The following is a 12173-nucleotide window of genomic DNA, read 5'->3' on the forward strand; positions in this document are numbered from 1 at the left end:
CTTCTTTCTTGCCACCCTCCCATACAGGCCAGTGTTATGCAGAGCTCTTGATATAGTTGACTGGTGCACCATTACTCCACTCCCAGCCACTGAACTCTGTAGCTCCTTCAAAGTGATTGTTGGCCTCTCTGTGGCTTCTCTCACAAGTCTCCTTCTTCTTTGAGCACTGAGTTTTGAGGGACGGCCTTTTCTTGGCAGTGCCTGGGTGGTGTGATGCAGCTTCCACTTCCTGATTATTGATCCAACTGTGCTCACTGGGATATCCAAACACTTGGATATTATTTTGTACCCTTTCCCTAATCTATGCAGTTGTATTATTTTATCTCTAACTTCTGTAGAATGCTCTTTGGTCTTCATTTTCCTTCAGATTCACAGCCTTACCAATGATCCTTCAACAGTGGGGTTTTTATCCAGAAAATGTGACAGCAACTTTAATGGTTCACAGGTGGAGGCCAATGGTAAGGTAATTGTGTCCTCGTTAGGGCAATTTCTTTCAGGCCTAGCTGCCTGTCACTTTTTGTTTTTGTTAAATGCGCTGTGTGTATTTTAAGAGGCTGAGGGGGTAGACATTAGCAGGTAATAAAAAAAAGAAAAGAAAATGGCCATACACAAACTGCCAAGAAAAACAAAAATAAACACGTCCCCAGTAACAAATGTTGCCAGTAGTCTCCCTAGTGAAACTGCAGAGCTTTAAAACAGCTAATATCAGCAATACATCTTTACAAGCTGTTTGTTTCACCACTGCTTCTATGGCGATGAATTGCAGAACACAAAGAGGCACTAAATGTAAAAATTGCCACAGATTTGTAGACCCTGAATGATCCAATGCGACATATTTATTATTCACACATTTTTCTAAAATCTAATTTTCGAATCCAATGAATTATTTAGTAAGGTTTCAGCAGAGGCTGCTTTGTGATTAAACATTGCCCCCAAATAGTCCCCCTGAACAAGAATTTCAGATGAAAAGTAGTCCCGTTACTAAATTAAAAGTGCCTGCTTTGATAGGCCAAATGGAATTTTTCCTACTAAAATTTAAATAACTCATTCCAACTCCCTGCTGCATTCACTCTCCCTAAGAAAAAAAAATGCTTTTGATTCAATTTCAATCAATCTCATGCTGTGCCAGGAAAACATCCCCTCCCCTGCACCCCCCCTCCTGTTTGAAGTGTAAATACTTACCGCATTGCTCTCAGTGCAATTTTGTATGCCAATTCAGCATCATGAGGTAGGAGAGAGGTGAACAGATACTTGGCAAAAGTGTGCATTGGAACGCTCTCTCTGTAAATGAGCTCCCCAAGACCACTGTATGGCCCACCTGTCAAACAAATGAAGAAAATCTAATTAGACACATGTATATGCAGTATATATGCACACACACTAAAGATTGGAACGGGATTCTCAACCCCGGCCAACTGAAGATTCAAGTTGGCATATAAAGATTTATTATCTGATTTTTAAAGCATTTAACATTTTTAGGAGACACTGACTTAGATCTAATGTTTCATTAAGTCCACGTAGTTCCAGATTTTAAAAGTATAAATCACGTTCCAGTGTCTTCCAGTCTTTAGTATTGAATAACTGTGTTTAAGTTAACTATGTACCATTTTCAATTAATAAATGCTACGATAGGTGAAAATTGTCAGCTGTAACTATGGCTGTTACCCAAATAATGATTAACTATTGGATTCATTGGTGTTATTTATATATGATAAAAGATGTTTTTTTTAATTGACAATCACTGCAACACCTGATGAAGACACACTGTGTTGTTTGTTTAGTTTTGTTTCAATAAATAATAAAACATTTTTAAAACAACATGTAACAGGAAGCTGATGCATAATATTAGCACTCAAGTGTAAAAGATTTTTGAGTGTGACCAACCTCGTCTCTACGGGTGGCATCAAGCAAGGTATGCATGGGTTATATGGCATTACTGTTAACTACTTTTAACTCTCCAGAGACATCAACATAGAAAATGCATTATGATTGGGACCTCTGGAAAAAGCTTTGTTGTGCATGAATGCCTTCACGAGATTTATATAAATAAATCAAGTGTCTTTGTATTCAAGTTTTGCAAGCTGATCAAAGGTTAACCCTAACTGATTTAATAGATGCTAAATCAGATAAAACCCACTTTTTAACCTGTCTATATATTTAAAATTATTACGGGTCAGCATTTGTCAATGAATCATTACCCAAATGTGACACTGCTACATGCAGTCTCACATTTTACAGACTTATTACAAGATTTAACATTTAAGAGATGTCAATTTACTAATTACAATATATAACAAAACAGGTTGGTTTTTAATGAGACTCAGGGTATTTTACTGTGGAGTGGTGCGCAAGATAATAATATTATTTGAACATTTATTTATTTTATTTTTTTTACACTTTCCTGCTAAATAAATTGAATTACTATGAACCACATGTGCAGACTTTCTTCTCTATAATTAAATTATATTCAACTGAACATGCTATGAGCATGGACCACATCACAAAGCCACTGCAGCGTTCCACGCACTGCCGGGCTTTGCTCGAGGGAGACGCTGGATTCAATAAGCATGGGAACTCGATTATTCTTTGACCCTGCAGTGGGTGGTCCCTTCCAGGCTTGGGATGAAACACTATGGGAATGCAATGCGGGAAAGCGGAATATTCATCTCTGCTGCACCTGGTCTACACATCCGCTAAAGACTCGCCACTGTGTCAACTGACTCTTCTGGAGGTAAATATGCACTCTACCACCACACATTTTTGCTTTTCACATTGTAAGCTTGATATTTATATACAAACGGAAGGGGGGCTCGAGCACTTCCACAGTCATCTCAATGCTGAACAAGGGGGCTGTTTCTTTCCATTCCCTCTTCTACTTAATGCTACGCACCCAATGGAGACTGGTTTCAAGCTGCGTGGTTGAGTCAGGGGATCGTGGACAGGTGTCTGCTGGCGACTAAACCGAGATCATTCCTCTGGTGAAATGGATATTAACCGAGTCACTTGGGCTTGGGAAGGACTGCTTTCCCAGCATTTCTATGAAAAAAAAAAAAAAACCCAAACAGCTTCCGAGTTACCTTCTAAAAGGAAGACAGCTTGTTTTCTGAAAATCTTGACCAGCGTGTCGTCGAGGTCTACTTCCTGCAGCTTGGCGATGAGCTGCTCTTCATTGCGACACACCTTCTCCTGCGCGTACAGGCCGTCGGGCATGATCCGCTGCTGCCCCAAGCCTATGAGAGCGATCTCCACTGCCAGCGTCAGATAGGACTCACCCTCCTCGAGGAACCGGTGCATTGGGAAGTGCTGGTAGTCCAGAGACTTGGACTGCCCCATGGTACCTGAAACACCACCAACCAATACAAAGCACAGCCGATGACGACATATTGCTGGTACTTGTATGGCGAACGTACAGGGTTTGCAGTCTAATGGTTATCACCTGTACATGCAACAGAAATTTCTAAATTTAGTCAGGTAAACCACAACACACTTATGTGCCAAGGCAAGGCAACTAAATGTTCTATCATGTTTGAATGCATTTTGAAGGATGTTCTCATTGTGAACCAGGCACACCGCTCGCTTTCTGTATGTTGTCATGTTGTTTGACTATAATGCACATTATGTAACAATTAATGCTGTAATACACTTTGCATTTACTTGATAAAACAGAAACTAAATAGGTACGAGAACATACCCAGGGGAAAAAATTAAACGTTAAAAAGGGGATCTATCTTAATTCAGTTTATTTTATTGTTAGGGTTTTTTTTTTTTTTTTATTATTATTATTATTATTTTTTTTTTTTTTTTTAAAAGGCTCAGTCTCTTAAAAGACTTTGTTTTTTTGCTCGATCTTGTTCAGGGCGGAAGCTTGATAAGGAATTTAATTTCCTGTGATAAAATATTAAAGCTTCCAAGGTTGCTTTTCTACCCAGTTCAGAAAGCCAAACAAAACCTTACTTGAAATGCAATAAAATCAATTGAGCAAATGCCACTCACCACAACTGTGTGGAAAACATGTAATGTGTAGCTGTCTGTGATATTGGGTCAAGATGCTTTTGTTTCTTGAGGAATCACAACTTACAAGTAGTTTTTTTTTTTTTCTCTAAAATGTATAGTCCTTCATCACAGAGAGACCCACAGCCATTTCCCCATTTAATTTCAAACAATTTGATGAAGACACAAGCAAAACTGTGCAAGTAGGAATACAGCAGAAACACATTTTGAAAAAGCAGCCAAATGCTTTTGATTGTACTTTTCAAAACAGAAGAGTTTGAAACAGGAAATATTAAATAAACCAGATCCAGAAAAGAATCAGATCAACAGCCATGGAAAAAAACCCAAAGATGGAAGAGACCAGGGTGCCAAATAAAAACCAAAAAGCAGTTTGAATTAAAAAGGACTGAACTGAATCACAGCGGAAAATGTGAATCATTGGGGACGGAGTGAGAAGGGTGCTGCAAAGTAAAAGGACGCCTGTATCAGCTCTGTGTATCAATTGGCAAAGGACAGCCTAAAGGCTGTAATAATATGTAATTGCAGAACTGTAAGTAGATTGTGATAGTCATATCTTCAATCAAACATCATGAATAAGAAATAAGAACAAAAAAACATTAAAATTAAAAAGCATTAAAAATGCACAAGGCAGAAGTCTAGTTTTTTTAAAAGATGAAATTCAGTTTCCTCTGTTCATTCCCCTTCCCCTACTGCAAGACTCCTGAACCCCCAATCCAGTGGTACCTGCTGGGAAGACAGAGGGGAAACAACTAGCGGTCCCCAATCATCATCGCCAATGTATTAAACCTAGCGTCCCTACAGCCTAGTCAAAACTGGAAAACCCGGAACCAAACACTGCCATTCAATCAACTGCCACATTCTAATATGTACACCCTGGCACTGCAGGAAATCACCTGTAAAGCTAGAAAAGCTGAGAGTGCAGTCCTCATCCTCTCTGCACGTCTCCATCAGAGTGCTGAAGAGAGTGCCAATAGGATCCAGGGGGTGGCCGACCCAGCCCTCTAGACTGGTGATTGAGGTCATCCCTTTATGAAGAAGCTCTGAAACAAAACAAAGCAGGCCTGTTCGTCAGTAAATTGTAAACACCAAGCGGCTTTGCCAAGCTTTGAATTCAGAGTTCCCCACAGCAATGTCGATGTGCAATTCATAAAACGAAAATGACTTCATTAAATCCAGCACAATGAATAAACAGTTAATTATGTGTGGTACAGACAGACAACACAATGTTTCTAAGTAGGTAGTAAACACCATGCTTGAGTTCTTGTTTATGTCTTACCTCACTTAGGGAATATTTTTGTGTTAACCACTAAGAGCCTTTGCGTATCCACTGTATGCCAACATTGCCGTGAATTTTCAAGTGTATAACAGATTTTGATTTATATAACTACCTCTCTATGAGCATTCATTCATGCAATAGTTAACTGGAATTAACTAGAATCCCAATAACTTTTACCCATGGCCAATACATTTAAATGTATCAGTGCTACTTAAGTTAAAAGAGAGTTCCAAATCTTAGTTTTCTATCTTGTAATACCAAAAAGTGAAGTATTTGTTAAAGGTGCACACACTTTTAGGAAGCTATGTAACTGCAATAAAATGACTTATTTTCCAATGTGAAGCTGTGGAAAAAAATCCACCAGTGTGTACTTTTTTCAATGCTATCTGTCTACCTTTCTTGTGTCCTCGGAACATCTCCAGCTGTTTCTGCTGTTGCCGTCGTAAGGTGTTAACAATACCAATTGCCAGCCTCAGTGCTTCTCTGGGGTAACCATGAGATCTCAGTGCATCCACTCTCGCACAAGCTGTGGGGACATGTTCTGTGACAGTGAATGAGAGGAAAACCATGAAGCATTGGCTTTGAACAAAGAACATTTCTGTGCAAAATTAAAAACACTGAATTTTTTCATTTTCTCCCCCGTAGTCGTTCAATAGAATCAGTGTTCCCACTGGCAGAGCCCTTTAATGTTCAGTACTCCCTCCCCCACATTTTTTAAATGTTATTGTAAACATGGACAAAGAGGCAAGTCATTCAAAATGTCTTTCCGGTTTAGCCACTTACCGTGCCACAGGGGCCAACCGCGAGAGTCAAAGAGTGAAGTTTCAGTGTTGTCATGGTAACAGTAGTTGGTGTAGAGGTCACTGCTGATAATGTGCTGCAAGTGGCTGTCCTGCCAATGGAGATCGCACGCTTCAATGGCTCGTGTGAAAACAGTCCGGTGAGGCCTGCTAGCTAAATCTGGTGTTGAGGAGAAATAAGGAGGCACGTCAAGTTTGACTAATGTTTAATTAGATAATTAAATGAACACCTATTTTCTATTTTTAGTTGACAGTTTTATTTATAGATAGAGAAAACATTTAATATGGAGGATTTTTCTGTCAGCCTAAGTTATGTAGTAACCAGTGCTTCGAAACTGACTCTCCAGGTTGCATTTCTCCTTTTTTTTCTTGTCTGAATAGTGTGAAATGCCCCAACATATTCAGCTTGTTTGCCCAAGAAGAAAGCTATTGTATATGCATGTATACATATGAAATAATGGCTCTGTGGTCCATGTGTTTTAAAGAATTTAACTTATTGACAGCTAAATATATTTATATATACAAATGAATATCAAATGTTTTAAAAAAAAGTAAAACAATGAAACCAAATCACAATTTTTCCAAACCATGTTCTTTGTAACGCAAGATTTTTTAATTATTTGTCATTTACCTTCAGATAAAAACTCCAAAGAAGTCTCTGTTTAACGTACAATATTATATGCACTATGAATCATGTAGGATTATTAAGACCTATCCACTTACGCAACAAAGGCTAATAGAAGCTGCATTAGCACAATGTGCCGGAGACTTGATTAAATAACTCATTTTCCACACTTAGCTCACCTTGGTTAGCATTTGCACCCTGAGGCAAGGCATTGGTTAAATTGGGCAGCTCATTTCCATGGTTTCCATCTTCCCAGGGACAAACATCCACACTGTTCCACTTTTTCAGCTGCTTCAGCCAGCAGATCTTCTGTTCCGGCTTGCAGTGTGGATTTAAGACTATACACATCCACAGGGCACCTAGGTAAAAGGGAGGGGCATGTTAGAAATGGAAGAATGAATGAATGAACCAAATTCCAGGGTGCAAAAAAATGACGGCTTGGCAGGAACACGTTTCGGTGGACATGTGTTTCAGCCCTAGTTTCCCCCCCCGAGTCGCCGGGGGGGTTGCAGTGGTGAACTGGGATAAAAAATAATAAAATTGGGCATTCCAAATTAGGGAGAAAAACTGGGGTAAAAATCATTGGCAACAACTACATTTATAAAAAATAAATAAATAAATAAATAAAGACAAATGAACACACAATTGCTTATCATAGAATTGAGACAGGAGGCTTGGTTCATGTTGGATTAGTACTATGGGTGGAAAGTTTTTTTGGTCTCCTGCGCCACACATTATCATTATGTGTATATACAGTAAAAGGCTCATCACATTAAGTCACATTCGAGTATATATACTTTATATAGACTTTGAATTGTATTTGAAATATTAATACATTACAGGATTTTATATATATATATATATATATGTACTCAATTTTGGTACAAGCACAGGACAAGCCTTGGCCATGGGGAACACAATGACCCACTACAAGAATTTCGTATAGGGAGCCCTGTTGAAACCTGTATCACTTGGCTAATTAACATTAATGTTAACATTACCTAGTAATACGAAGCTGACCAAATGAGAAGATGTCTTAAATGAAAAGCTTTTTAGCTGCTCAATGTTTTTACTAGTTCATTAACCATGTGGTCTGCATATGCAGGCTTCAACAGCTCTGTTAACAGGCTTTTATTTTTTTGTTGCATCATTGTGTTTCACCTAATTTATTCTGTGCCTGCATCAAAATTTAGGAACTCTGAGTATTTAACCATATCTCTAAAAAGTATGATAGTGGGCAAAGCTATAATTCTGGGTGTTGATTCAAATATAAAATGTATAACCAGATCACTAGTTTATCTATTAAGCATTCACTTAGCAGTAAAGTGAGATACAGGTTGGGTCAGAGAAAGAAAGAGATGTTATTCGTAGTTAGAAAAAAAGAAAGCTCCATTCAGACCACCTTCCTTGTCTTGCTATATAAGTTTCTTATTCATTCGGATAGTTAAAGAAACAAAAATAGGTCAGATGACTGTCTCAATGAACCACAATCCAACTCGGATTACCCCCACCACACTGACAACATTTCCATAATTGAGTTGATCATCAGATTTAAATAGAAATCCTAACCAGCATTCATTTATAGATTGTTCTCGCTGAAGCACTTGCACAGGGAAGATCAGAGTGATGCTGATTGTTTAAGAAAGGTATTAAACCTTTCTAGCGATTACAGCAGAGCTACCAAGAGGACGCTTGCTTCCACATTTTCATGACAATACTGCACTGCACCCCTCCCCCCTTTGTCTGAAAGAAGAGAATACAATTTGCACAAGCGTTTGACACAGGCGGCACTGAGTAACAGGGAAGCCACGGAGTAGACTACGCCTCCTAGGACACAATCCTCACCAGATTTCCATTAACTGTCAATTTATTAACATGGGACTGTTGACTCGGGCGTGAAGACATCACCATGCACTCGTTCATTATTGGAAATGCATCTTAACAATTAAGGCAAGGTTAAGAGAGGTTATTTTCTGCTTCAAATAAAAGTAACAAGTAACCTAGAAGCATTGTTATCTTAGAGAATACACTCTTTAGAAATATTTGTTGAAGGCTACATGTTCATATTATACATATATAGATTCATAAAATACAGTTTTAAACTGCTCAACTACAAATGGAACCTAATCCAAAAAATGATTCAATGGTTGCTACGGACACCCACTAGTTATTGTTTTTCAAAATATGTTATTTTGGTTTTTTTTTATGAATAAAAGTTAAGTTTTATGTTAAAGAATCTGTTGCACTGTTATGGAAGACAATGCAATTAATGACAATTAGGTCAAAACAGAAAAATTGCATTTTTAGACTACTCATTTATTTGAGTACTTGTTACATGATTAACAGACACTAAAAATGTAATATTTGCCTTTAAAAGTACACAAGTTTGCTTACCTATAAATGATAACGCCTGAGGTAGTCGGGGATTTCTGTAACACAATGGTTCCTAACAGGAAGTCTTGCAAGAACTGTTCTTTGACCATTCGTGCAATGCAAAGACAAGCAGCCCAAACAAGAGACAACTAGAAATGAACCACTATTAAATATGCAAAATGCACCAGTTTGAGTCCTAACTGGAAAAAAAATTAAAACGTGACAAACAGAACATTGCAGGCAGCTATGCAAATCTCACCTTTCCTCCAAGATAATTGGAAAGTAAGACATGCTGGGCTCTGCGCTGTGATATTAACACCACCAGAGATGAAGGTGAATTCATTAAAAAGAAGCAGCAATCACATGCTCATCTGAAAAGAAGGGCTTCATCATTATCCCCTTTTTACAAGCCAAACTTTGGGCTTCAGAGTTGAGAAGTGGGAATAGGTGCTATCCATCAGCAGACTGATTCATCATGAATACATAAAGTAGCGCCGAAGAGATTTCTGCAAGGCATGTGGTTTTTATTTGAGGTTTAAGTCTGCAATGTGCTGTGGCGCTGATTCCACGCTAAAACATGCTGAATCAACACCTTGTACCATGAGACGTTTTGCATATACCCTTGATATATTTTTATAATGGTAGGTAACTAGGACTCGTTCATAACATCTGGGAGACACTGTAAGCATATCGTTTGAAACGTTTGTATTTCTGTGGTTTGGGTTTTTTACATTTATTTATTTAATTTTTTTAAACCAAGAACCAAAAATTGCTATTGAGATTTTCAATTGAGGAAACAGCTCAATTACACAACTAAAAAGCAACCCCACACATACATCAAGACGACAGATTGAGAGAAACATTGTAACAAACTACAGCCATCTCCACCCCACCCCCTCCCCTACCAAAAAACCCAATAAGCTTTGTATGCACCCCATATCCCCTTTAATTATAAGTTTTAATGCAGAGTAGGATAAGCCGTGATGGTCAACAAACAAGAAGTACAAGTGAGTTCACCTTTTAAGCAGGATCATCACTATATATAAAATGTATCTATTTACACAGATCTGTCACAAACGGATACGACAATCAAATGTTTTTTTGTTTTTTTTTGCTCTAATACATTCCACTTACAGAATGAATCTTTGATGTATTAGTCTTGACATGTGCTTCATGTTGATTGTATTGTGCATGATAGTTTAATCACTCACCATGCATTTTACACTTTCTACCTGATTAATACAATAGATTACCTGCAGCACTGGTGGCAAGGGGAGAAATAAAACCAAGAAACCCAGTTCACTGCCCCAAGCCCCCCCGGTTTTTTTTTTTTTTTTTTTTTTTTTTAAACTCTGATTCCATATTGAACTCTAAGGAATTGTAAATATCTAAGGTTGGATTTTTAAACATCACTGCAAATTGTTTGGAATTATGCACCAAATAATAATAATAAAATAAAAAAAAGAGCACCTTCAGGTCAAGCCATGCCAATCATGTCCAAGGCCAAAAGAAAAGAAGCCAGAAAGGAATGAGATGCAGCTCAGTTGCAGTCTAGACCAACTCCAACTGCCTCCTGATTATATGTAAACACTCAATAATCCATATCAAGCCTACAACCTTATTTCTTTGCTTAGCCCAAACAGTGAGCATTGTCAGCACAGTGGGCACCACACGGTACTATTCATTATAATGAGATAAAGATAAATCACATCAGGAAAAAACAGTTTGCAGCCTCTCCCAAAGTCTGCAAATAGCAAGACAAGGTTACCAACAATGCTTTTTTTAGCCAGACTAATATTCATAGAACAGCAGGATTACCCTTTACACTCTCTGTGCACAATTAGGTCAGTAGAGAAAAGCCTTGCCCTCATTTTTAGCAGTTTAACTCAGGATTAAAACCGAGTTGCATAAAAAGGCCTGTAAATAAATGTATACAGTAGTGTAAAGTGGATATGTATCCAGATCCTAGTACCTGTTATTTACGGTAACCCTCTATTTTATACGACCAGCTTCAGCTCTCTTTATTAAACAGTTGCCCCACCACACAATTCTAAAACAGTAAGATGCTGCAGTAGTTTCTACAGTATAAAGGAAATTGCCCTCCACAACATCTTCCTTCCATATCCATATCATTAAGCTTACAATATGAACATTGGACAGCATGAAACAAGAACAACATCAAACTGGATAAAAAATGGTTTTAAAAAAGTACATATATTGAACAGAAAAGCAATGAAATATTCTTTTGTTCCCAAACAAAGGAGCAGTTTCATTGTGGTGGGAGGTGCCAGTATCTCGGCAGCGCTGATGAATCTGTTACAGTAATCTCTGTGTGTTGACAAGCTGTTTGGGTGCCGTCACTCTGCCCACAGCAGACACTCATCTTAGAGTCTTCTACCTGACTGCTTTCATCAGATTAAGCACTGGGGATTTAATTTAACAGTTTCAGCTTTATTAAGCTGTCATGAGAACGGACCAGCTTTGATAACAGTAGCTGCTCCAATTATGGCTTGCTTTAAGGCTGACAAGTCTAATGATTCATTTGCAGCGCACGGCAAAGCAATAAAAAGCTTGTTTTGCATTGAATTTTTTTATTCTCTAACTCTGCCACTTTTACCCTACTTGAACAAGTCACTTAGCTTTTGCTAACAGGACATTTAAACATGCAGTAAAATGGTAAACAGGGAGCATTTATTTTTCAATGTGAAGTGAATTGAAATGATCTGTAATGGTAGATACTGCAGGAAATGGAGGGGGTGAAAAAGGGAAAAATCTGAAGAAACCTGCTCGCAGTGGACCTTGAATGCCAACATGTGACATTTTGGTATTCAAGTCATGTGCCATCAGTGTGGCTAAAGGGCTTGCAATTTCAATTCACAGTCAGAGGCCCGCAGAAAACACCAAATTAAACTGCAGATCCCATTTGCCAACAAAAATCAGCCTCTTGATACTCCTCCATGCCAGCATCTGTCTGTGCTCGGGGTTTAATACCAAAACAACCTTCTAGCAATGCAACCCCTCCTCAAAGACAATACGTTCAGTCTCGACAACCCCCACCCCCACATCCATAAGATCAGATCGCATCAGT

At 38.3% G+C, this 12173-nt stretch overlaps 1 protein-coding gene across 2 annotated transcripts in view; it reads right to left on the bottom strand.

The window, feature by feature from the left end:
• The window catches only part of LOC121300767 (zinc finger SWIM domain-containing protein 6), an 83934-nt gene that overhangs the window by 14797 nt on the left and 56964 nt on the right, over positions 1-12173 (bottom strand). The window contains exons 5-10 of one of the 2 annotated variants that reach the window (XM_041229613.1): positions 6892-7071; positions 6071-6247; positions 5682-5813; positions 4905-5051; positions 3078-3338; positions 1183-1318 (exon numbers count right to left, since the gene is read on the bottom strand). In XM_041229613.1, coding sequence (XP_041085547.1) covers positions 1183-1318; positions 3078-3338; positions 4905-5051; positions 5682-5813; positions 6071-6247; positions 6892-7071 — 1033 coding nt within the window. Of the gene's footprint in view, positions 1-1182; positions 1319-3077; positions 3339-4904; positions 5052-5681; positions 5829-6070; positions 6248-6891; positions 7072-12173 lie in introns of both variants that reach the window. The other variant, XM_041229604.1, reaches the window with a different exon arrangement.

The sequence above is a fragment of the Polyodon spathula genome, chromosome 2, assembly GCF_017654505.1.
Source record: "Polyodon spathula isolate WHYD16114869_AA chromosome 2, ASM1765450v1, whole genome shotgun sequence".
NCBI classification, from domain to species: Eukaryota; Metazoa; Chordata; class Actinopteri; order Acipenseriformes; family Polyodontidae; genus Polyodon; species Polyodon spathula.